This window comes from Sorex fumeus, unplaced genomic scaffold (assembly GCF_029834395.1).
Source record: "Sorex fumeus unplaced genomic scaffold, SorFum_2.1 ptg000006l, whole genome shotgun sequence".
Taxonomy (NCBI): domain Eukaryota; kingdom Metazoa; phylum Chordata; class Mammalia; order Eulipotyphla; family Soricidae; genus Sorex; species Sorex fumeus.
Genome location: NW_026606063.1, coordinates 38,514,971 through 38,536,901, shown reverse-complemented (window position 1 = coordinate 38,536,901; position 21,931 = coordinate 38,514,971). Strand labels below are relative to the sequence as shown.

The 21,931-nt window shown below is 51.4% G+C and overlaps 1 protein-coding gene across 2 annotated transcripts in view; it reads right to left on the bottom strand.

Moving 5' to 3' along the window:
- Positions 1 to 21,931, bottom strand: part of SFXN5 (sideroflexin 5) — a 125,126-nt gene that overhangs the window by 29,586 nt on the left and 73,609 nt on the right. For both annotated transcript variants that reach the window (XM_056122519.1, XM_056122526.1), the window contains exon 10: positions 14,282 to 14,372. In XM_056122519.1, the coding sequence (XP_055978494.1) occupies positions 14,282 to 14,372 (91 nt within the window). The remainder of the gene's footprint in view (positions 1 to 14,281; positions 14,373 to 21,931) is intronic.

Here is a 21,931-nt window from a genome sequence, read left to right as displayed (position 1 = left end):
AGCCCACACCTCATAGAGCAGTCCCCTGGGGGGAAGGAACCAATTTGGGAATTAAGAGTTGTTGAAGGACTTCTGTGTTTTCAACTTAAATTTTTTGGTACTGTGTGCATGCTTACAATGAGGATATATCGGACCATTTGTCTTAAAAAGCAAAGAGAACTCACCAAACTGCATGAAACAGACCATAAAAATCTTTAACGCCAAGGGCCTGGCAACAGCTCAGTGGTAGAGGACCTGCCTTGCATACATGAGGCCCCGAGCTCAATCCTCAAGTCCACAAACCAAATAAAATAAACAAATAATAAAAAAAATTGAGCCAGAGAGAATTGGTATGACCTAGTTATGAGCCCTATACTTGGGCATCTAGATGTCAGAATCTTCCTAAAGAAGCTTATGAACTTAGGAGCATTTGTTCATTCAAATAAAGGAAGGGGAAGGGGGGGGGAGAAACTATAAATGTAACCAAATAGGAAATTCAGACCAAAATTCTCCTACTGTTCTCTTATATGCTTTGAAACGACGCTGTTCATTTTATTTATTTTTGTAGCATCCAGAATTGTAGCTAGGACCTCAATGTGTGAGTTAGAGCTCTACGCTCTTCCTCTGGGCCACAGCTATTATATTGTCCATTTTAATTTCTTCTTTTTTCAGCTTAGCAAGGTAGTTTTTACTGAAGCTTATTTAGAAAGAAGGAAGAGAAAGAGAGAAATGTGTGTTCAAGAGAGAACACAGGCTTCCCCAGAGTGGAATTAATTGACAAGCAAAGAAATAGAGAGACAAATAAGTGAGATATAAACTCAAGAGGGAACACGGGCTTGAGGAGCAAACTTATACTGTCCATTTAAAAGGAACTGAAAAAGTTCAAATTAGAAGCAGGAGCTGCAAAAAAGTAGTTGTGAATATAATACTGTGTTTAGCAACCAATATCCCAAAAAAGAATTAGAAAATCTGAAGATGGCTTATAACTCAAATTCCAAGCCATTAAAGAAAGTGGGTTAGATTGAAGGTGCACATGAATACTTGTTAACTCCTCAAACAAACATGAAATATAGTCCTCTCCTTTTCAGCAAGACTGTTATATTAATGCTTCTTATAACTGAAGCATATTAGAATCGAGAAGCATGACTTCAATCTCTGAGCCATATTCTAGGAAATGGGAAACTAGGAAAATACATTTATTATATATATCAAACAAGGGCTAGTACTATAAATCGATGGATGATCAGGGGGACTCCCAATAGCTATGCTATCACCCCTCTAAATTAAACTGACTGAGAGGAACCTCCCAACACCATTTATTTGGTGCTCATGTGTGATGAGAGTAGACTACAGACCGAAAATGATTGTTACTCAATGTCTCTTTTGCAAACCACAGCACTCAAAAGGAGAGAGATAACAAAAGGGAATGCCCTGCCACAGAGGTAGGGTGGGAAGGGGGGGATGGGGGGGTGGGAGGGATATTGGGATCAGTGGTGGTGGAGAATGGGCACTGGTGGAGGGATGGGTATTCGATCATTGTATAACTGATACCCAAGCACAAAAATTTGTAAGTCTACAACTGTACCTCACTGTGTTTCACTATTAAAAATTTAAGGAAAAAAATAAATTAAACTGATTGTAAAAACCCGTGTAGGAGACTGAGTTAGAAAGGATCACATGACTGGCCCTAGCCAATGAGCGCGCCTGCTGGGGGCTTCTGGGGAAGGTGAGGCGAGGTGGCCAGGGATCCTCTGGTCCAGGGGATGTGGTGGGTGTGGAAGTGGAGGTTACACGTGAAGCGGCTGCTGCCTCCCTGCAGCCATGAAGGGAACATCCATCATGAAGATAAAGCCCTTGAGAGCAAGAAGAGTGGGAAGAGGGGTCCCAGATGCCTTGCCTCCGACTTGAGCTTTTAAAGTAATACATTCCTTATCATGTGAGCTGGATCGAGTCTGTTCCCTTCAATCACAGACATCTGCAAGATGCATAAAAAGCTTTAAACATATTAGTAAGAAAAAACATAACGATAAAAAATTAGAAAAATATTTGAGTAAGAGTTCATAGAAGAACTAGTCTGAAAACTGGTGACTTGAACTCTCAGCAATAGTCAAAGATAGGTTTTTCAAACCTAAAAAAAAAAGTCACTCTTTAGAGGTTTTTAATATATCTTGGAGAAACGTCCCCATTGGCTATAGTTTTACTATAGGCTGGTGACTTGTTTTCTCATACTGTGGACAGCGGCTTTTCTCATGGAGAAAAAACATAACAACCTACAACTCAACTAGACTGTGAATCAGAAAAACATATTTAAAAGGAACCATTTCATGTACACTGGTGGAGGGATGGATGTTGGAATACTGTATGGCTGAAATCCAGTCATGAACAGCTTTGTAAGGGTCTATCTCACAGTGATTCAATTAAAAAAAAAGTTTGAAAAAAAGGACCATTTCAGACGGAAAAAGAATTTTAAAGGTTGACAATGCAAATGGTGTAGAAGATGTAGAGAAATAAAACTTCAGACTCATAAGTGGAATAAAAATTTAAGTACCTATTTAGCAAGTTCTCTTAAAGCTAAGATGTCCTAAGGTGTTCCACAAAGATAAATGGTCATTCCATTTCTAGATACATGATTGATGATTTTTGACACCAGCCACACAACTGAAACCAAAGCTGTGGCAGGTTTCAGATTGCTGCATTTTCTTTTCTTTCTTAATTATTTATTTTTGGTACAAAAAAAATGGAAACCAGGGCCTCTCACATACAAAGCATATATCCATGGCTGAGTCACATCCCCAGCCCTTGCATTTTACTTTTACAGCTTCCTGGATAGTTGTTTGGTAACCCTGCCCTGCAGAAACTCCCGCTCCAGGGCTCATGGAGAAGTGTGAGGGGTTGTTTGGTGCCAGACCATGTATAATAATGAGAAACTGGAAACAACTGAACCCAAAGTAATCAACTGTGGAATGCTATAGCAGCTGAAAAGAATGTCTATGTGTTAACATGGAAAAATCTCAAAAGCACAATGGAAAGCAAGCCCTAAAAGGAGAGGTTCAGAGAGACACAGTTAACACGAAATGTAAAAAAACAAACAATACCATTTCTGGTCTGGGTACACACATGGAAGATAAAACGTAAAACCGAAGTGAACGACCACCCCCCCGAGAGAGGATGGAGAAACCAGAATCCTAAAGAAGAGGTCATGAAGGGCTTTGGGGATAGCTAACATTTTATTTCTCCATTGTTTTCTGTGTGTTAAAAAGTGTCTCGTGCTATTTAAAGGAACAGTAATGGAATAAACTATTGTGGTGGTTAAAAGGAATAGGATGGAACTTAATGACTGACATGTGAAGACATCCAAAATGTACTGAGGTTAAAAGTGACTTACACAGGGCTGGAGTGATAGCACAGCGGGTAGGGCATTTGCCTTGCATGCAGCCAACATGGCCAATCCAGGCTCGATTCCCAGCATCCCATATGGTCCCCCGAGCACCACCAGGAGTAATTCCTGAGTGCATGAGCCAGGAGTAATCCCTAAGCATCGCCGGATGTGACCCAAAGAGCAAAAAAAAAAAGTGACTTATAAAACAGTATATATACAGTAGGAGCTCATCTATCTTAAGTCTATTCATATAGACTTAATAAGTCTATATTCACATATACTTACATCTGTTTTATTTATTTTAAATTGGGGAATGGTTTGGACCACACCTGGCTGACTCCTGGCTCTGCACTCAGGGATAATGCCTGATGGGGTTTGGGGGACCACATGTGGTGCCGGAGACTGAACATGGGTCAGCCATGTGTAAGGCAAACAACTTACCCACTGTACTATTATTGCCTAGCTCCTTCTGTTTTATACATATAGACAGGAATTCATACACATTTATTTCTTTATCCTGGTTTTGGGGCCATAACCAACAGCGCTCAGGATTTATTTCTAGCATGACTCTTTCTTTTTTTAAAAAAAAAAATTTATTAGTGAATCAACCGGGGTTCAATTCCTCCGTCCCTCTTGGAGGCCCGGCAAGCTACCAAGAGTATCCCGCCCACATGGCAGAGCCTGGCAAGTTCCTCATGGCATATTGGATATGTCAAAAACAGTAACAACAAGTCTCACAATGGAGCCATTACTGGTGCCCGCTCGAGCAAATTGATGAACAACGGGAGGACAGTGCAATAGTGCTATTAGTGAATCACCATGAGGTACAGTTACAGACATGCTTGTGTTTCAGTCATACAATGGTCGAGTACCCATCCCATCACCAGTACCCATTTTCTACCACCAATGGTCCCAGCATCCCTCCTACCACCCCACCCCGTCCCCTCTACCCATCTCGCCTCTGTGGCAGGGCGTTCTCTTTTGCTCTCTCTCTCTTTTTGGGTGTTGTGTTTGCAGTAGAGGTATTAAGTGGCCATCAGCCATCATATTCGGTCTATAATCCACTTTCAGCACGAATCTCCCATCCAGAGCAGACCCTCCTAGCACCCTTTACTTGGTGGCCCCTTCTCTATATGAGCTGCCTTTTCCCCCAGCATGCAAGGCCGGCTTCTAAACTGTGGCGTAATCCTCCTGGTATTTACCTCTACTGTTCTTGGGTGTCAGTCTCCCATTCTGTTACTTTATATTCCACAAATGAGTACAATCTTTCTATGAAGCATGACTCTTTCTTATGTGTGTGTTGAGGGAAGGGTATTGGGCTGCACCCACTGGTGCTCAGGACTTACTCTTGGCTCTGCACTCAGTGATAACTCCTGGCATGTGGTCTCAGGGATCAAACCAGAGTTAATCTTTTGCAGGGAAAGTGCCTTTTGTGATGTATTATACTTCTCACTCTGAGCCACTTTTATTAAACCAAAATTAAAAAATGGTCTGGATTAGCAGAACAGTTATGCTTTCATGCTGGCACTAATAGGAATAATAGGAATTGGATAAAGTCCTAATTCCCATCTCTCTCTCTCTCTCTCTCTCTCTCTCTCTCTCTCTCTCTCTTTTGCAGGTAACTTGTATGTATCACATAAATGATAAAAAAGTGTATCACTTGGGCCAGAGTGATAACACAGTAGGTAGGTAGGGCAGTTGTTATGGCCAACCCAGGTTCAATTCCCAGTACCTTGTACGGACCCCCAAGTCTCAACAGGAATGATTCTTGAGCACAGAGCCAGGAATCAGCCCTAAGTACCACTAGATATGGCCCCCTGAAAAAAAGTATATGTCCTTTCCATTCTTGACTCAGCTTCACTCTCTTTCCAGAGATGAGCTCTGTGCAGCTGGGTTCTTAGGCCAGGACAGACATTGTCTATGTGTTTACAAGTAGATGTGTGTGTCAACCCTCTCTGTCTCTGTCTTTCTCTCTGTCTCTGTCTGTCTGTTTGTCTGTCTCTCTCACACACACACCTCCAAGCCAGATCCTCCCTCACCCTTGGCATTAGAAGAGTGATTATAACCGAATGAAGATGTGCGCCTTAGTACACGCCTGCTTTCACGACATTCCCCGTTACTCTGACTGAGCTGCAGTGCGATGTGGCAGATTTTCTTTTAAATAGCTTGAGAATTTAAGGAGAGTTTCTCAACCCATATTGAAGTGTCACAAACTCAGGACTGGGAATTTCTGGATTGAAAAATCAGCTTGTAAATGTAGGTGTGGGCTGACTCTGAAGTTTGGAATCTCTTAATAAAAAAGACTCCTGCTAACACATTCATCTTCTGGAAAGCTCCCTGTTGTCACAGCTGCTCCCTAGCTCAAGAGTCTTCAGCAGTGGGACAGGATGATAGTACAGCGGGGAGGGCGTTTGCCTTGCACATGGCTGACCTGGGTTCGATCTCTAGCATCCCATATGGTCCCCTGAGCACCGCCAGGAATAATTCCTAAGTGCAGAGCCAGGAGTAACCCCTGAGTATCACTGGGTGTGGTCCAAAAACAAACAAAAAAGAGTCTCCCGTGGTTTCCCCATTTACCCTGAGAGAAAGGTCAAGCTCCAAGGCCCCAGGCAGGACCCACACATGTCTCCCCCCCCACCCGCCCCCATCACCCTCCATCCACCTTCTCTGCCTCTGGGTCTCCAGCACCAGAAAGTTACCATGTGTGCTGGGTCTGGGTAAGTGAGATAATCAGGTGAGCGGTCAGTCGGGAGGACCTCTCAGGTATCTGGATGCAAGGGCTGCTTGGACACTTCCTGGGCCAGTGAGCGCATGAGGGAGCGCATCCTGTCATAGACTGGTGGGTTTTCATCACATTCTGAAGATACTGTCAGGCTCAGATTGGTCAGTGCCATCCACAATATGGGGAGACGCAACTAAGCAGACTCCTTGGTCCCGGGTGCTCTGCTAGAAACACACCCAGGTCCGTGAGGCTCCTCTGACCCCCTCTAGTCACAGGCCGTGGACTTCTAGGTCCTTCTCCCAGATGGTCCTCCTCCCGGATGGCCACGGCAGGTAGCAGCACTTGTGCCATTGCATTTTGGGAGAACAAGAAGCCTTCCATCAGACCATGCAAGAGTGCTTCTAGGGCTGGGACTCTTGCCGTGAACTCATCATCACTGCCAAGCAGTGTGCCCTTGCCTGGAATGGGACCCACATGCCACCTCTGACCAGGGCAGCTACTAGTGAAGAGGAGGAGACTGAGCTTGGAAGATACCCCTAAGGGACATGCAATCCCTCCTGCTGGCTGGGCCCCATGGCCCCCAACCACAAGCCAGGAACCAGGTCAGGTCCAAGGCTGCCTCTGACTCTGGTCTCCAGTCCAGAGCTCCTGTTCTTCCAGATCCAACCCAGGGACGCTGGAGAAGGTGCCCAGGATGGCTGGGAAATGATGGGTCCAGAGCTCATCCACACCCCCTTCCAACGGGTGATGGGGGAATGCTTAGAAAGCAAAAGTCAAAACCCAACTTACTGAATGGCCCCCTAAGACATACAAGCATGACAGAATCGGGCCACCCTTGTTATCAGGGTGGGGGTTCACTGGGAGTGCTACACCTCTTCTCCCAAAGCCCTCATTTAAACACATCACCAGAGGTGTGCCAGGCAGAGGGCCTGGGCTGGGTGTGTGTGTGATGAGGGCTGCCATCCAGGGCCTGTCTTCAGATCACACAGAAGCAGGCTCAGGAGAAAAAACATAACACTGGGCAGCTCCATGGTCTGACCCAGATCGGGGCTACCAGCAGGAGTTTCCTGGGGGTGGTGGGGGTGTGAGCTAAAAAAAAGCAGGTGGGCATCCTGGAGTAGGTGGTCCTTGAGCTGGCAGCTGAGAAGACGGTGGAGAGGGAGGGGTGAATAGGCCCTCCAGGCAAGCTGGGCTGAGTGCGGAGACCTGGGGTCCCCTGGGAAGGGCAGGAGAAGGACGTGGGTCTTGCTGGTGGAGGAAGAGACGTGGGGGTCTCCGGAGTTGCTGAGGGCTGTGGATGCCCACTTGGTGTTACGGGCTTGGAGTGGACATCGTGAGGCTCAGGACAGCCTGCCACTGTGGTCCCAGAGGAGGCTGGGGACGGACCCCTGGGCCCGGGCACACTGTGGCCCTATGAGGAGGAGGGGAGGGGATGGGACCTGACCTGGGGAATGGGTAGCGCATGGAGATGGGATGGGGTGACTTTGACGGGAAGGACTTGTACCCCCTAGACTGCACCCGTGACCCTAGGAAGGGGCTCAAAGCCAGCAAAGTCTCTCCAGGATGGAAAAGTGCAGTGACCACGGACGGGGCAGGAAGAAATTCCCTCCCGCTGGCAGTTCCGTGTGCTCAGTCCCCCAACACAGCCCAATCGGGGTGTCTGCTGGCCACATGATGGGCGTCCTCCTCCCTGGGGACTCCAGCTTGGGAACTTAGGGTGACCTTGGGCTCCTGACTCGTCCCTCCCCCCACACTCACAGGGCCTGGAGCCCAGCTTTGTAGGTGATGCTTGGGGTCCCCACATTCAGCTCCCTACCCAAAGCCCCTACCCTGGCCCTCGTGTGTCTCTCGCCATGTCCCCCAGTGACCCCCCGGGACCTGCCGGCCACCTCCTGGGAAAGGCTATCTGTGGGACTGCCTCCTCGGGCACAGGCTCAGCTTCGGTCTGCGAGCTGGACCCGGGGGTGTGTATTTTTCCAGTGTCTCCGCTATTGACCTTTAATTACACTGTTTGCCCAGCTCCCCCAGCCATTAACCTCCTCCTCGCAGCGGCCACACATCAATTAATGGAGGGCCTGCTCCGAGCTCCGGCTCCCGAACACAATTAAGCGTGACAGTCCACAAATAAGAAAGAACTGGAGAATTAATTAAGGTCTAAACAAATTAATTACCAGTCCCCAATCGATTCTGATGCCAGCACACATGCTCCTGGGCGCACCGTCTTGCCTACCGTCTCCAGTATAAATAGAAACTGAGAGCTCCCACATGGTTTCTGTTCAAGACCAGGGCACAGCCAGCCTCGGGGCCACCGAGACAGGAGGAGGAGACGCTACGGCAGGGGCCTCGGGGCCTCCCACGGAATTGGCCCACTCAAGTATGTGTGGACACACACACCGACACATACACACACACACACACACACATAAACACGCACCACACACACAGGCATATACACTTAACACACAGAAACACACGTGCATGCACAACCCAAGGATGAAAAGCCAGCAACGAACATGGAGAATTTGGGGGAGGCCCAGGGCTTTGGCAGCTCCAGATAACTTTCAGCAAGTCTGCATTTGTTTGGTCTTCTGTGAAATGGGGCTGGATTACTCTGTCGAGGGTCTTCCCAGAGAGGGAATAAGGAGAATGAGGGGCACAGGAGGGAGTGTGGAGGGTGGAGTCCGTGACAGGCATGCCGCGAGGGCCAGGAAGGGTCCAGCAGAAGGAGGCGGGAGACCAGAGAGGACCCGGAACCAGGCAACCTATGCCCCAGCTGAGGGATCTGTCCTGGGCGGCATGGGGACCCCGGAGAAAGCTCTGCCCCCCTCCTGGGCTGCAGGCTGGAGGAGGAGTCCCACAGGAAGTGGGCAGAGCAGGGATGGAGCAGATGAATCCCAGGACTCCATCCCTGGCCTTGTGCACAGGCCCTCTGAGATTCATTCCTAACCCTGAGGTCCTCCTTCCCGACACAGACACACATAAAGACACTCACATACTCACACAGTCATATACACACTCACAGTCTCACACACTGGAAGACACTGTATCACACACTCATGCACACTAACACACTCATACACATTCATCTATGCTCACTCTCACACTCTCACACTCATACACACTCAACCACTCTCACAACTCATGTACACGCTCACACACACACACACACACTCTCTCACACTCACATCCACACGTTCATTCTCACACTCACACACTCTCACACATACACATTCATGCTCATACAATCACACTCATGCACTCACACATTCATTCTCTCACACTCACACACATATACACTTATGGTCACACAATCTTAAACACTCACACTATTATCTCACACTCATACACTTTCATGCTCATGCTCACACAATCATACCCACATTCTCTCATACTCACACACTCATGCTCACCCAATTATACACACTCACACATTCATTCTCTCACACTCATACACTCACACACACAACACACTCATGCTCACACAATCACACTCACATCCACACTCACACACTCTCCCCTGGAGGAGGCAATGGAACAAGGACCTCCTACCAGGAAAGCAAGGCCAGGAGTGACCGGAAAGGTGGCCGGTGGGGTTGGTCAGGCCCAGCCTACCGAGGAGAGCAGCGCCGAGTGCCTGGCGGCATGTAACCCCCTATCAGCACGCAGTGGGTCTTTGAGACCTCAGTTCTGGTCAGGGGACGAGGAAGGGGGACAGCAAGGAAGCTTGAGAGCCAGGGGACTTGGAGCCGTGATTGGGGAGGGAATTGCTTCTTCAGCCCACAGCTGTGTTTGCGTGGATCCTGGGAGTCAGTGCCCGTGGCAGATGGACGTGCCTACACCTTGGGGGCCAGAGGAAGGAAAGAGGGGGGCAGTGGGGTGGAAGGCAGGCAGGCAGGCTCCCAGCCAGGACTCAGGCGGTGAGCTTGGTGGGGTCTGATTCTCTCCAGGTCCTGGGGGACCCAGGACTGCCAGCCCAGTTGGGTGGCACCTCTGAGACTGGCCAGGGCACAGGGTCCCATAACAGTGATGGGCTGTGCCAGGGGGCTGTGGAAGCTCCCCCAGGAAAGAGCCCAGAGATGGGCAGCCCAGAAAGCGGGTGCATAAAGGGTCAAACCCCTCTTCTCCTGAGGGAGCTCCAGGGAAGTTAAGACCCTTCCCAAGGTCACTAAGCAAGATGGCCGGCTGGGCTTGGCTGGAAAGGCCGCTGGCAAAGTCCTTATCGAAAGTCTGGCTCAAGGACAGATAAGATCTCTGGGCCCCAGATCCAGTCCCGAGCAGCTGCCCCTTCTCAGGTTGCACTTGACCCCCCAGTCCAAGCCAGGAGGAACACGCCTCCCTGGACGCCCTGTGCTCACTCATGTAGGCCCCTTAACAAAGTCCAATCTAAAGAGTTGTACTGCCTTAATGGCCCACAGCAGAAATAGCTGGGAGTTCATTAAACCCGTGGAGTTGCTATAGCAATTATCTGGGTTGGCTGAGCCACTGGGTGGGTTGGTCCTGGGAGTTCATTAGCCCCTGGCCATGGAGGGGGTGGGGCTCCCCAGTAATGATCTCCCACCTTCTCACGGGGCTTGGGCACTTCAAAGCACTTTCCCGTGAATGGAGTCTGGTCTATGGACTCCTTTGATCCTTGGCACTGCATTCTAGCAAGACCCATTTTACAGATGGAGACGCTGAGCCCTAGGAGTGAAGAATGCGTTGGAACCACTGGCGCCAAGTTTTCAAGCTCTTCCTGAGCTGGCTCCCATCTTTGTCCTCTGGTATCACCCGGTCGATTTATTATTGATATGAATTTTCTTTCCAGGAGTCACACCTGGCAGTGTTCGATGCTTAGTCCTGGCTCTGTGCTCAGAGGTTGCTCCCAGCAGTGCTTAGGGACTGTATACTTGTACATGCCATGGGGATGAGCCAGGATGGGTTACACACAAGGCCGGCACCTTAACCCCTGTACTATCGCTTGGGCCCTTTTTTCAATTCTTTTCTAAGTAATATTGATTTATGATGCTATATAGGTTTCTGGGGATATGGCCTTAGAAATCAACATCAGTGTATGCTACATTTTGTTTGTCACCAGAGTCTAGTTTCCACCTATCACCATATTACTTTTTTTTTTTTTTTTGCTTTTTTGGGTCACACTCGGCGATGCACAGGGGTTACTCCTGGCTCTTCACTCAGGAATTACTCCTGACGGTGTTCAGGGGACCATATGGGATGCTGGGAAGCGAAACCAGGTTGGCCGCATGCAAAGCAAACGCCCTACCCGCTGTGCTATCGCTCCAGCCCCACACCATATTACATTTTAGCACCCAAAAGGAGAGAGAGAACAAAAGGGAATGCCCTCCCACAGAGGCAGGGTGGGATGGGGGGGATGAGGGGTGGGAGGGATACTGGGATCAGTGGTGGTGGAGAATGGGCACTGGTGGAGGGATAGGTACTCGATCATTGTATAACTGAAACCCAAGCACAAAAACTCATTAAGTCTACAACTGTACCTCATGGTGTTTCACTAGTAAAAATTAAAAAAAAAAAAAAACAGACAATTTTCTACTGTGGTACCTTCTCCCCATGCAAGGTGTCGGTTTCTGAAGAACCTGGCTGGTGCAGGAGCAAAGCACATGCCTCGCCTACCCAAGACCTGGGTCCATCCCTAAAACTGCCTGACCCACCTCTCCCTACCCCCAGCACTACCAAGAATAGCCCACACAGCAATAAGGGACGGTGGGGGGAGGGGAGGGGGGAATGTGAATAACAAGGTTGAGCTTTGTGGCATCTCCACGGCCCAGCCTGGAGCATCGAACGTGAGCTCCGAGCTCTAAACCCAGCCAAGGCTGTGAAAGCGGGCAAGGTTCCTCCCCCCCTGTGTGCATACCCACTATACTCACATCAGAGCGAATAATCCCATCAACAGCCATGATCCAGAGACTCCATATAAATCTCTCGGAAGAGAGCATAAGATGACTCTCCATAGTCATGCCAAAGGACCCTGCGCTAGGCTGTTTCACTTGGGGCAACCCAGAAAGGGGCAGATAAGGGCCCCTCCCTGCCCCAAGGGACCCATCACCAGCCCCCAAAAACCTCCAGAACTCAACCTCCACCATGCTCATGGCCGTTCTCCACATGTTCGGGCCAACCGTCACCCGTGAGTGAATCTATTCCTGGACATCTCATGTTCCCTCATATTCCAAGAGTAGTGCACCACATTTGATGGGCTGGAGCGATAGCACAGCGGGTAGGGCGTTCGCCTTACACGCGGCCAACATGGCCGACCCAAGTTTGATTCCTCCGCCCCTCTCGGAGAGCCCGGCAAGCTACCGAGAGTATTCGATATGCCAGACACAGTAACAACAAAGTCTCCAATGGAGACGTTACTGGGCCCGCTCGAGCAAATCGACGATCAACGGGAGGGCCTTTACCTTTACCTTTAAAGAAGAAAGCAACCAATCTTAGAGGGAAATATATTTTTATAGATTACATATATCATATATACGTATATATAAATACATATGCACACAAGGCTCAACCTTTAACAACGTGTTAGTGATCTCTTATACAAAGATTTAATCGTCCCTGGGTGTAATGCAAGAATCTTCACAAACTTTCCTCTAAGGAAACTTTTTTGGAGCATTTTTTTCAGCAGTTTATTCATAACAAACAATACAAAATAAATTACTTTGGTTCTGCTTTCGGGCAGGGATGGGGGTTTGGGATGGAAATGTGGTGGTGGGAAGGTATAATGATGGTGAGATTTCATTTTGAATATTAACTGTAATCAAATATTGTGAACAGCTTTATAAAAGTAAAATAAAATAAAATTTAAAAAATATCAGAGTGGCGCATATGCTGCCGGAGCCCATGTGCTGCTTGTGCCCACGTGGCCGAGCACATGTGGTGCCCAAGCACATGTGTCGCCCATTATCTTCCCTCTTTAGATGTGTACTTGCATGCTTTCATGTCTAATGCTGGGCTGTGTGTAAGGGGCTCTCTCCACCTTGGAGAAGCCCGGGTTCTCTCATAAGTGGTTACTCTCCACTCTCTCCCACTTTCGCTCTCTCCTCCCCTTCAAAATCTCCAAATATTATCTGTTTACTTAAAAAAAAAATCAGAGTGGAGGTAACCCTAACCCACCTAAAGGCCACAACACCTAAGGGCAAGAGTAGCAGAAACTTTGGGTTTTGTTTTTTTCATTTTGTTTTTTTTTTTTTTTTACAGCCACAGTCAGCAGTGCTGTGGGATTGCTCCTGGCAATACTCAGGGACCTTGTGGTGCCAAGGCTGGAACCCAGGCCTCAGGCATGCACTGATGCTGGTGTGCTGTTGCACCCCATCCTAGCAGGAATCTTGAGCCTTTCTTTATACCAGGGATGGTAGGCTGGTGAGGCCTCTGTACCCCTCTCTGAATAAATGTTTCTAAATGCAGAAAACAAAATTTATAGGATTACAGAGGGGTTGTACCAACAGAAGATGGCAAAAATATTTTTAAAAGAGTGATCGAGGAACAGATGTGCTTTCTAGCTCATGAGTCACCAAACAAGACCTATCAGTGGGTCAATTAAACCTCATCATTTTGAATCACTGAGGCGCATAAACAAGTTTAAGGTCCCTTAACTGTCACGTGGAGAGACCATGTCTGGATTTATATTGGTGACCAGAGTCTCAGCACTGCCTGGGGGCTGGTCTGCAGCCTACATTCACCACAGAAGGAGACTCCAGTCCCAGTGCGAGGTTCATGGTCCCCAGCCACGGTCACAGAATCACTTCCTATCCACTGACACTTGGGGGATGGGGGAATTAAGTCCCAGGATGAAAATCTTGAGCTGGTGAGGATGTCGCTCCGTGAAGGTCTCGTGTGCTTGACACCCTCAATTTGATCCTAATTAAAAAAATGTCTGTGGTGAGGGAGCAATAGGAGCGGGTGGAGCGCTCGCCTTGCACTCGGCCTGGACCGGCCTGGGTTTGATCTCTAGCATCACAGATGGTCACCACCCATGCTGCCCAGGAGTAAGCCCTGGGCACCGCTGGGTGTGGCACAAAAACAAACAAGTCGGCTAGACAGTCAGCGGCAGCTCCTCACCCTTCCACCAGCCTCACCCTTCCCAAGCCCCACAGACCCAAGCCCGGTGCGTGCGCGCCCTCACACACACGCACACGCACGCACACGCACACGCACGCACGCGCGCGCACGCACGGCCGCATGCTCCTTACCGACAGCGGGGAATGGCACGAATCTTTGCACGAGCAGGCGGGTGGCAGGCGTGAATTTGTTGGCTTTCTGTACCAGGACATTAAGGCCCACCTTGGAAAGAAGGGAAAAGGGTGTGATGCTGTAGCAGCCCGGAGGAGGAGACAGAAAAGGGTGGCAGAGGGGGCAGCGTCTTCCCCTCAACCGCAGACCCCAAAGCCTCAGGGTCGCCTCCTGTTACCCAGATCCAGGGTGGCTATTTTGTGCGCCACTGCCCTGGTGCTCCAGTTACTGAGAGCATGAGGGGGAAAGCCCCAACTACGCACATACCTACACACTCACACCCACCCCATGCACATTTTCATGCCCCTCACCCCTCTCACAGACACACACACTCCCCCTATATATACATACACACTCACACACTCACACCCTCACGCACACTTTCTCATGCCCCTGCACCCTCTCACAAACACACACACTCCCCCCACCCATGTACACGGTACACATTCACACACTCTCACCCCGCACGCACACATTCTCATGCCCCCGCAACCCCTCACAAACACACACACACACTCCCCCCACATACATACATACATACAGACTCTCACACTCATACACACGTTCACATTCAACTCACTCTCCCAAACTCACAAACACACACTCCCACGTGTTTACACTCTCACAAACTCACATTCTCCATACACCTTCATTCTTACACACAGTCGCACTCTCACAAATGCAGACACACACACACACACACACTCACACATAGACAGATACTGTCTCTGCAAGGAGCCTGTGGGGATGGTGGGATACTGACTGTTAGCAGAATGTAGCACTGTCTTCCCATTGTTCATTGAGTTGCTTGAGTGGGCCCAGTAAACGTCTCCATTGTGAGACTTGTTGTTACTGTGCTTGGCATATGGAATACGTCACGGGTAGCTTGCCAGGCTTTGCCATGCGGGCAAGATACTCTTGGTAGCTTGCCGGGTTCTCCGAGAGGGAGGCGGAGGAATCGAACCCGGCTCGGTCGGGCCGGCTGCGTGCAAGGCAAACGCCCTACCGCTGTGCTATTACTCTAGACCTATCAGAATGTACTATCAGAATGTACAATCTGCAAATAAAAGACACGTAGGATCCCACATTCCCAGCCAGCCTGGCAGTGCTACCTGAGACCCCGCTGTGGGCCCGACCAGGACAGGTGTCTCTTTGCAGCCCTGTCAAGGGACAATCTGCACCTTTCCACCTTCCCGCAAGTCCCAGCTCCCCTCACCCAGCCAAGGACACTGCCCCCGCACGCCCTAGCCTCTGCCGGCGGGGGGGGGGGGGGTCTCCCCACTCCAGGCCACCCCAGACTGTCCCTCCTCTTTGAGGGATGCAGGTCTAATCTGAGAAAGAAACGCATGAACCCACAAAGAAATGAGAGGAAGGAGAGACAGCAGCAGAGGCCGGGAGGGGGCTTCGAAGGGCCTGATGGTAGGAAAAGAGCCTCCACAGACACGGTGCAAGAAAAGGCAAGCTGCAGGAAGTCAGGAGAGGGACCCAAGCCTGCGTCATGGAAGGGGCGAGGCCTCTGCTCCCCCCACAGAGGCCAGAGCTAGTCCCTGCTTGGGAAACCCTGCCAGGAAGAACAGTGGGAGCCACTGCAGGGTCCTGGCTCTGGGGGCCTCAGGAGGGGGATCACACCCCTCTCAGCACTGTGACACCTGGCAGCCCAGCGGGACCTCCCGTGCCCGTCGTCCTGGCGCTGGCCTCAGCCTTCTGGGTTGCTGGGGAAGCTGCGGGGTCCCGGGAAGCCCTCCAGGGCCATCGCGTGCTGCAGCAGGCATTGGGGAGCAGGCATTGGCGGGACCGGCTTTGAGAGCTGGGGAGACGGGCCGTGCCCCATCTCCATGGCACTAGCCCGTTCCTCACTCCGTCCCCTTAGAATCACACCACGGTCCCAGCTGCTCCCTCCAGGGTGGGCTGGGGGGCTTGAGACGTGGCATCCCCAACTCTCAGTGCAAACAATTTTTTTCTATTGCGTGTCTCAGAAATGGCTCCCCCTCTCCCCGCAAAATAGAACAAGTTCGTACTGAGTGCAGAGAAGGGCCTTGGGGTGGGGGGAGTCAAGGACTCTGCGGGTGGGCTACGGGCCAGGCCCTGTGAACCCCCAGGACAGGGCTGCTGGAGAGGGCAGGATCTGGAGAAGCGACGCCAGCTTCAGAGAGGGGCAGTAACCACTCCAAGGCACACAGCCGGCCCGAGGCAGATGAGACCAGGATGGGAGTTCCAGCTCTGCTCTTTCCAAAGCTTGGTTTCTTTATTATTATTATTATTATTTCTCTTTTTGGGTTACACCCGGTGATGCACAGGGGTTGCGCCTGGCTCATACACTCAGGAATTACTCCCCGCGGTGCTCAGGGAACCATATGGGATGCTGGGAATCGAACCCAGGTCTGCTGCGTGCAAGGCAAACGCCCTACCCGCTGTGCTCTCACTCCAGCCCCAAAGCTTGGTTTCTTAGAGGCTGCGCCTTCTAAGAAAGGCTTCTATGTCCTCCACCTGGTCTTCCATCCCAGTGAGGAATGTGACATGCCTGACAGGCCACCACCAGAGGCACAGCAGGAGCTTCCTGGAGAGCCCAGAGGAGCCACAAAGGGAAGAAGGCGCGGGGGCCCGACCCACTTCTCCCCGGCAGCTAGAAATCAGGTTGGGGTTCCAAAACCCCCACATCCACCTGGCCGGATGCAGAGAGGTGGAATAGTGGAGGGCAAGAACTCTTGGAGAAACCAGCCACAGAGCTGCTCAGAGCTATCCCCCTGACTCAGGCAGCCTCCTGGGGGCCAAGGAGGGAGAGAAAGTGAGGATGAGGAGCCCCCAAGTTTTCCCCCGCCCTCAAGCCCCTCTCTCCTCTGTGGCAGACTTCCCTCTGCCAAGGACAGGCACAGCCCCGAGAGCGGGGACAGGCTGGATCCCCGCTCCCGGAGGTGGGGCAGAAGGCCTTGGCCTCTGGTCTCTTCCAGCCTGGTCTTTCCTGAGGCCTCCCAGCAGGGTTGGGGTGGGCTTGCAGGGGGGGCGCACCCTCAGGTTCCCAGGTGCATGCAGAGGTCAGGGGAGGCGCACAGACGGTGCATGGATGGCTGTGAGCACACCGGGTGCAGCGAGGTGACCCCCTCTAGCACCCATTGGGGTTGAGAGCAGTGACTGAGTGACGGTGCGTGGGTGACCGTGAAGGTGCCAATAGCAACCAGCCCCGGGGTGCTCACCCCCACCCCTCCCTCAGCCTCCAGTCCAGGCCTTCCGGTCCCGGCACAGGGGGCCCACAGGCTGGGAAGGAACCCGGGGTGGGCTGCAGACCAGGGCTGTGAGCCCGTCTGTTCTGGTTCCTCGGAGCCCTTTGGCCTGGAACATTTGGTGGAGCCCATTAAAATTAAAAAGCCAAGTGGCTGGTGGCTCTGAGCGCCAGCTCGTTTTCCCTGGCATGGTGGGTCCTGTTTAAAGGAACCAGCTGGCATTAATGGCACACAACTCATCACAAACAGCAGCTAGCGATCACAAAAATCTGAGCTAATAATCGGGTTCAGGAGAGATAATGAGAGATGGAACCAGAGCCGCGGAGGGTCCCCCAGGGTCTGTTTTAACAGCCTCCAAATAAGCCACAGAGTAGAAATTAACCAAACAGGGGCTCCATGTTGGCAGAGGAGAAAACAAACAGGGTGTGGGTTTTGCAGGAGAGCTCCCCGTGTGGTAGCAGACGGGGGTTCTGGTCAGAAACCAGGCCCAGCACCCTGGGGACATGTACACTGGAAGTGGGTGACCTTCTCTGGCCACTTTGCCCTCCACTCCACTGCCGGGCCAGTGACTCCAGCAAGGGCAGCTGGCAGTGGGCAGGAGCTGGCCGCAGGGCGGAGGGTGCAGGGTGGGGGGTGTCTGTGACACACACCCACCATGCCTGAGTGCCGCAGCCGTGGTGACACTATCTCCATCAGCATCGAGTATCCCCCCGGGGTCTCCCAGCCCAGCCTAGACCTCCGGTGCCCTGCAGGGGCCAGTTTCCTGGGCTCAGGGTGCTCCACAAACAACAAACCAGCTCCTCGGCCCTCCTCCCACCCTGCCCTTCACTCCCATTCCCAGCTTCACAACTCAAGCCGGAAGCGCAGGGGCCAGGCTTCTTAGACACCCATGCTCTTTATCCTCCCTCCTGGATGGTCTTTCTTTTTTTTGGGGGGGGGAAGATGGGGGGTGGGGCAGGGAGTCAGAGGAGGGGCTCGGACCACACCTGGTGGTACTCACTGATCACTCCTGCCAGTGCCCGGGGAACTTCTTGCATGTCCAAGATGGAACCTGGGTTGGCTGTGCTCAAGGCAAGTGCATTTCCCACTGTGCTGTCCCTCCCTCTCACCTCCTGATCTTGAAACAGTGACTTTTCTCCCTTCCACCACCGACACACCATCGCTTGGCCCTTGGAGGGCTGCCTATGTCCTACCTCCGCTCCCTCTTCCACGCCTGCCCCTTTCCAATCCACTCCCCACACTGCCGCCAGAGAGAAGATTAAAAATGGAGAGCAGCCCCCCAAAGCCTGGAAGGGGCTTCTCAGGGGCCGCGCGAGGCCAGGCTGGCCGACTGACTGTCAGGCCTGGCTGGTCACACTGAGACCACCCTGCTGTGTCCCTGCTCCCCAGGTGAGTCTGTTGCTCCCATCTTGCGTCCCCTCCCCCATCTCTCCTAACTCAGGGCCTTCTAGCACTTTCCCTCCCTTGGTCTCCTCACCATGCGGCTTCCATGCCAGGCTCTCACCGAGGCCCCCTCTTCATGGAGGGTCCCCCCTCGAGTTCTCTTACACGTCAATGGAGCTTCTCCCGCTCCCCACTACCGCAGTACCTACTGGAGCCTCTCAGTCTATGCTCATTTACCTCCCTTAGGTGCTGGAATTCAAAGCAAAGCATGCACATGATTTAAAGACTGAATCACACGCAAATGTTTTTGCCTGGATGCAATCATCACCTCTCCCAGTAGGCCCTCGGCACTGGGCTCGGGGCCTTATCCTGACAGGTGCATGATGAGATGAGTTGGTACTTAATACACTGTTTCTAAGTCAAGTGAGGGATTTTGAGCAGGAAAACTAAAAGGGTGACAAAGGAGACTTGCTGTCACCTCAGTGAACACTGTAATAAGTACATCCGGTGCTGATACTGGGCCCAAGTACCCCTGAGGTGATGGCTCCATTACTCTGCTAGGAGAAGGGGCCTTGAGAAGGCCTCTGAGCAAGAGGGTGTCCTGCTGAACCCCTGGCTGAGTCGCGGCAGTTGATTAAGAAGAAGGGAGAGTTCAGGAGCAGTTTGTCAGCAATCAGCTTTGCAAGTGACTGTACCTGTCAGAGGGCCCTGCAGATCAGTAGAAGGGGCACGTGTGAGAAGGGAGGAGGAGGGAGGGGAGGGAGGGCATGGATTCAGGATTCAGATCCACTCCTGGATGTAGGATAATACCGACCAATAGTCAGGGGTTTGTACGTGGTCACTGGTGGGCCAGGTGCTGGCTCAGGTGGAGGAATCGCTGAGGTACCACAAATGCCCACCAGAGGGCGAGCCATAGCCAGATGAACCCGTGACCCACCATGTGGAGGCCAAGTCGTTGTTCTTTCGCTCTAGCCAAGCTGTTTGGCAGCAGGCTCGGGTCAGGATGGCTGGGAATAAATACGCATGTATGCACAGGCTAAAATGTGAATCAAACCCAGATGCATCTAACTGGCTTGTCTGCTTGTGACAAGTGACCAACCCTGACTCCTGAACCAGACCCCACAGGGACAGGCTGGCCACCTGCTGGGAAACCAATTATATCAGACTCCTTCTCCTTAGAAGGGAGCGACATCTTGTCCTCCCCAGAATAGATATGGAGCCGACATTCGTGTTGGACTTGCCACTGCCAGCGTTACCATCTGCAGGCTTATAGAACACTTAGGATTCTGCTAGAGGTCCATGCAATGGGTCTTCCAACATGGAAGCCATTCCTCGGGGAAGCAGGGAGACAACAGTCTGCTCCAGAATGCATGGGACGTTTTCCTCCTATTTCCATTAGGCCCCGAGGGAAAAAAATCAGGACGGGAGACCCACCCCGGACCAAGGAGAAGACCCTGAGGCATAACCTCAACCATAGAGAATGCTTGAGATACACCCTCAACCACAAAGAACACCCTGAGGTGAGCCCTCTACCACAGAGAACACCCTGAGGAATAACCCCAACCACAGAAAACACCTCAAGGAATAGACTCCAACCACAGAGGACACCCCAAGGAATAACGCCAACCACAGAGAACACCCTGAGGTGAAATCCCTGACCACAGAAAACACCTTGAGGTGAAACTTCCAATCACAGAGAACAGCCTGAGAAATACCTAAGCACAGAGAACACCCTGAGGAACATTCCCAACTACAGAGGACACCCTGAGATGAACCCCGAGCCACAGAGAACACCCTGAGGAATATCCATAATCATTGAGAACACCCTGAGGAATACCCATAACCTCAGAGAACACCCTGAGAAACACCCCAAACCATAGAGAACACCCTGAGGTGAACCCCAAACCACAGAGAATACCCTGAGAATACCTATAACCTCAGATAACACTCTGAGGAAAATCCCCAACCACAAAGAACACCCTGAGGTGAATCCCCAACCACAGAGAACATCCTAAGGTGAACCCCCAACCCAATCACAGAGAACACCCTGAGGTGAACCACCAACCACAGAGAACACCCTGAGGTGAACCCCCAAACTCAAAGAACACCCTGAGGAATACACATAACCACTGAGAACACTATGAGGAATACCCCCAACAACTGATGACACTGAGGATGCCCCCCCCCCAATGCAGAGAATATTCTCAGGCATACATTCAACCTCAAAGAGTACCTCAGAGTTTCCCAGTCCTGGTCTGACAGAAAGGGGCATTCTCTGGACCTGTGGCACACAAATATATACTGCTGACTTGACAAGTCAGGAAACACAGGTCTAGGAGCTGAGTATGAAGGTGAGCAAAGATACTAACCAACCCCATTACACTTAAAAGAATCTCTCAATTTTTTTTCTTCTGTTACCCATTGTTCTCGGGGGTAGCTGGGGAGGAGCTCTGGTAAGAGGCTTGCCCCATCTGAAAGCTGACAGCACTACTTGGCTTTCCACACCTCGTTATCCCACTGGGGGAGCAGGGAAAAAGGGAGTCCGTATGTTAGGAGCAGAGTTATGTTATGTGGTTGGGCCAGAACTTGAATTACAGCTCTGAAACTCTGCCCTGCTGTGCCTCAGTTTCCTCAGCCTGGCATCTTGAAGACCTCCCGCCCTCCCGCCCTTGTGGCTGTTAGAATGGACGGTCTGACCACCAGGGACATGGAGCTGTCAGGAAGAACTGGAGACCAGGAGCTCATGTCAGGGTTCTTCAGGACACTGTGAACCCCAGAGTCTAGTAGACAGTGACAGCATCCTGTACAGGAAGGGTTCCCTGGCCCAGAGGCCAGCACTGCCTAACAGGGAAGGGCTCAGCCAGCTTCCACCTGGCTGCAGGTGAAGGTTCTGGGAACTGGGCATGAGATACCTCAGTGCCTCTGGCTCCTGCCTGGGAACAAACTTTCCTTCCAGGTCACTCTCTCTAGCCCCTTTCAGTCTCCTCAGGACCCTAGAGCCATGGCCTG